The 3,577-nt window shown below is 42.1% G+C and overlaps 1 protein-coding gene across 1 annotated transcript; it reads left to right on the top strand.

Moving 5' to 3' along the window:
* The first annotated feature begins 654 nt into the window (after window positions 1-654).
* LOC147893939 (fatty acid elongase 3-like) lies at window positions 655-2,089 on the top strand. Its single transcript, XM_087386463.1, has one exon. It carries the CDS (start codon window positions 928-930, stop codon window positions 1,768-1,770), a length of 843 nt encoding a protein of 280 aa, XP_087242589.1. The 5' UTR covers window positions 655-927; the 3' UTR covers window positions 1,771-2,089.
* The last annotated feature ends 1,488 nt before the right edge of the window (window positions 2,090-3,577 follow it).

Raw genomic sequence — 3,577 nt, 5'->3', positions numbered from 1 at the left:
CCTCCTTTCATTATTTTCTTTTTCTCAGTGAGGAAATGTCTTGTGCCTTTATGTTGCCTACTTGAAAGTACTAACTTATCATCATGCAAGTCCTGGTATTAATGTGTGCTATAGCCTTGGATCGAGTAACTACATCATCTTTAGCATCACACACTCCATGGTGCCATCCATGGGGTATTCACTAGAGTGAGTGTGAGTGCTTAAGCTTAAACACATCAATAGGAAGTCAAAGTCATCATCAAACAAGGGTAAAAAACACAAGCCAAAATTAAAATAAAATGCTCTAATTGTGGCTAGATGGGCCTCATGGCAATAACATATTAAGGTTGCTCTTAAGAAGATTGATTGATTGAGGTGGCAAATGAGGCAGAGGCAATGAACACCCAGAGGAGAGGAGTGCTTAGACTAATGTACTAGCTCACAAGAAGAAAGTGGAGGGGAAAATGTCTATGTTGTTGTGGAATCTCATGTTTGTGAAAAGGTGTAGGACAAAGGTCCATGTCCATGGGCGATGGGAAAGAGGGGGCAAGACCATAGATACTATTAGGAAAAGGCAGAATATCCATGGTTCATATAAAAGAGATCCAAAAGTATATGATAAGATCAGTCGGCTAAACAGTGAGAGAGCAACATCCATGCTTGCTTCTATTCTTCAATTCATGTTTCTCAAAGACTAGCAATAATTTCACGCAGGAAGCTTCTCGTTGCACTTGGAAGTTTTCTGCGTGAGACTCCATGCCTGAAGCCCTCTAGAGCTTCATCAGTTGCTTCATAGACGATAGCTCGATGGAAGCAGTCCATGCTTGAAGCCAGAGCTTCTTCAATTGTTTCATAGACGATAGTTCGAGAGAGAGCTTGGCAGCAGTCCATGCTTGAAGCCAGAGCTGCTTCATACACGATAACTCGAGAGAAAGCTCGGAAGCTCTCATGGCTTCTCATCCCCCCCCTCTCACCCTCCGCTACTGGGCTGCTAACCACCCCTCCATCTCTGCCTTCCGCTGGGATTTCCACATCTTGGGCTCTTCTTGGCCCTTCCTCATCTCTTCCCTCTTCTGCTTCTTCTTGCTCGTTGCCTTCCTCCGCCTCCTACTCTCCCTCAAACGCTCTCCCGTTCCCCTCGGTCCCTTACCTGCCATCTTCAACCTTTCCTTGCTTTTGGGCTCCTTGTTTATGTTCATCGGCTGCTTGCAGGCTGCCGCCGTTGAGATCGAGGAGACTCGCTGGTTTTGGCGCCGCTCCAAGACCACTGTGGAGTGGATTCTTTGCTTTCCGCTTGGTACCCGGCCTGTCGGCCGTGTCTTCTTCTGGTCATATGTCTTTTACCTGAGCAAGTACTACGAGCTTCTCGATACTGTATTTATCATTCTGCAGAAGAGATCCCTTAGCGTACGCTCCATTCTCCGGCAAGCGTTGGTAGTGTTCACCTGCTTCCTGTGGCTGGAATTCTCGCAGTCGTTGCAAATCCTGGCCCTACTCACGAACGCAGGTCTAAACATGGTGGTGTATTTGTATTTCTTCCTGGCGAGCGTGGGAAGCGAGCCGTTGTGGAAAAACGTGGTGCGACATTGTCAAATTGCGCAGTTTACAGTGATGTTTGTGGCTTCAGTGGGGCTATTGAGGCTACATTATAGGAGGGAAGGGTGCAATGGGATGGGAGCATGGGTTTTCAGTGCAGTGCTGAATGCTAGCGTTTTACCACTGTATGTTCGGCTGGATGGAAAGCGTTTGGCCGCCACCAGAGCAAAGAAGCCTTCTTCAAAACTCTCTTAACGTGTTGCAGCAAAACTCTCTTGCGGTGCTTCCATACAATGAACCTGGGAACCCAACCCTTACTACGCGGTTGTCACTTCTATCCGGTTTTCTCAATCACATGATTGAGTATTTATATTTTCACATTTGAATGTTTTGTATGTTTTTTTTAAAACCTCACGTACCCATGCTCCCATCAAGGGGCACATAGTCCACGTCCTACACCATCATCGAACAAGGGCAGCTGCTCTTGTAGGCCGTAGACACCCCCTATCCTACCTCAAGATTACCAATGCTCGCTAATTGAGCTAGTTGGAGTCCTCATAGACCTAAAAATTATAGAAACTACATTGTATTGAGCTTCAAATCATAACTCATAAGTTTTGTTCACTTCTTTCAAAGTTTCATATGTTAGATGTGTGGGTTGCTCTTGCTAAGTTGAATTGTTTTCACTATTCTTTGAATTTTGTTTAATGACAAACTTTGCCTTTTCTATTGATAGATTCTACCAACAGAAGAATTTTTTCAAATGATAAGTTTAGTTTAGATGATCAACTTTGTTTTTTCTATTCTTAGTGTTATGTTAGATGATAGTATTGATAATTTTATATGACAATAACATTTTAATAATATGAACTCAACAAACACCTTTAGTAAAAACTAAAAGTTTCATGTTGCAAAGTAGATTTGCTTATGAAAACGTGTATCAACCAACACATGAAGGTATATTTAAAATGCATGTGTATGTGTGTGTATGCACGCGCACGAGCGTGCACGCACGTGTGTGACTGCACATGTGCATGCGTGCATGCATGTCCAAATGTGTGTGTGCACGCGCACGTATGCATCTGCATGTGTGTGTGTGTGTGTGCACGTGCGTGTGCACGTACATGTGTGTGCACGTGCATGTGTGTGCGCACCTGCGTGTGTGTGTGTGTGTGTGTGTGGAATCGATTTTGTTGACAAAGAATGATGTCTTAGATGATCATAGTATAGAATCCACGTATGTGCATAATGAAAATAAAGTATATGTGGAAAGCCATCCCACATTTGTTTTATAGATAGATAAACACATCCATAACCATTCAATTATGATGAGATGACACAATGATTGGATGGTTTCTCTATCTCAATGTCTAGTTGATTTTTATGAAGGTGCTACAAGTGATAGGTTGTATACACAATAAGCATGAGAATGATTGTATGGTTTAGGGTTATCATCAATAGTTAGCTTACATGACATGAAAGCTAAAATAAAATAGCTGATACTAGTGGACATAGGAAAAAAAGATGTTTGAAAATAAGTTGTAATATATAAGTGATGTAGCCTTAATACACTGTGGTCCTCCATGCAATCATTATTAGCTATTACATTAGTATATGTGAAAAATTGACATCTAATGCACCATGAAGAAAAGGATGTTTGAAAATAAGTTATAATATATAAGTGATGTAGTCTAATAAACCATGGTCCTCCATGTAATCATTATCAGCAGCTATTGCATTAGTGTGTGTGAAAATTTGACATCTGATGCTAGGGCATTGTGTCTTGGATGATTGTAGCATAGATAGATGCGAAACATGGGAAAAAGTGACACACCATCACACACCTATCTCTCCATAAGTTAATTACCTTTTTGTTGTTATCTAGTCTCATAAACTTGTCTCATAAATATTTTGTTTTGAGTAACCAGTGAAGCTCATGGACATGGCGGCTATTGTTGTTAGCCCTCAGGTGAGGCTAACATGGGCAGGGTTCAAAGTGGAGTCACCGAGTGCCAACTTGCTCGGAAGTGATGGAACATTCAAGATCGAGCACTGCTTGCAA

The sequence above is a fragment of the Dipteris shenzhenensis genome, chromosome 15 (genome assembly GCF_047967505.1).
Source record: "Dipteris shenzhenensis isolate YYH24624 ecotype China chromosome 15, Dip_SZ_1.0, whole genome shotgun sequence".
In the NCBI taxonomy this organism is placed as follows: Eukaryota; Viridiplantae; Streptophyta; class Polypodiopsida; order Gleicheniales; family Dipteridaceae; genus Dipteris; species Dipteris shenzhenensis.
The sequence above is the reverse complement of the archived record's forward strand: the minus strand, read 5'-3'. Positions and strand labels throughout refer to the sequence as shown.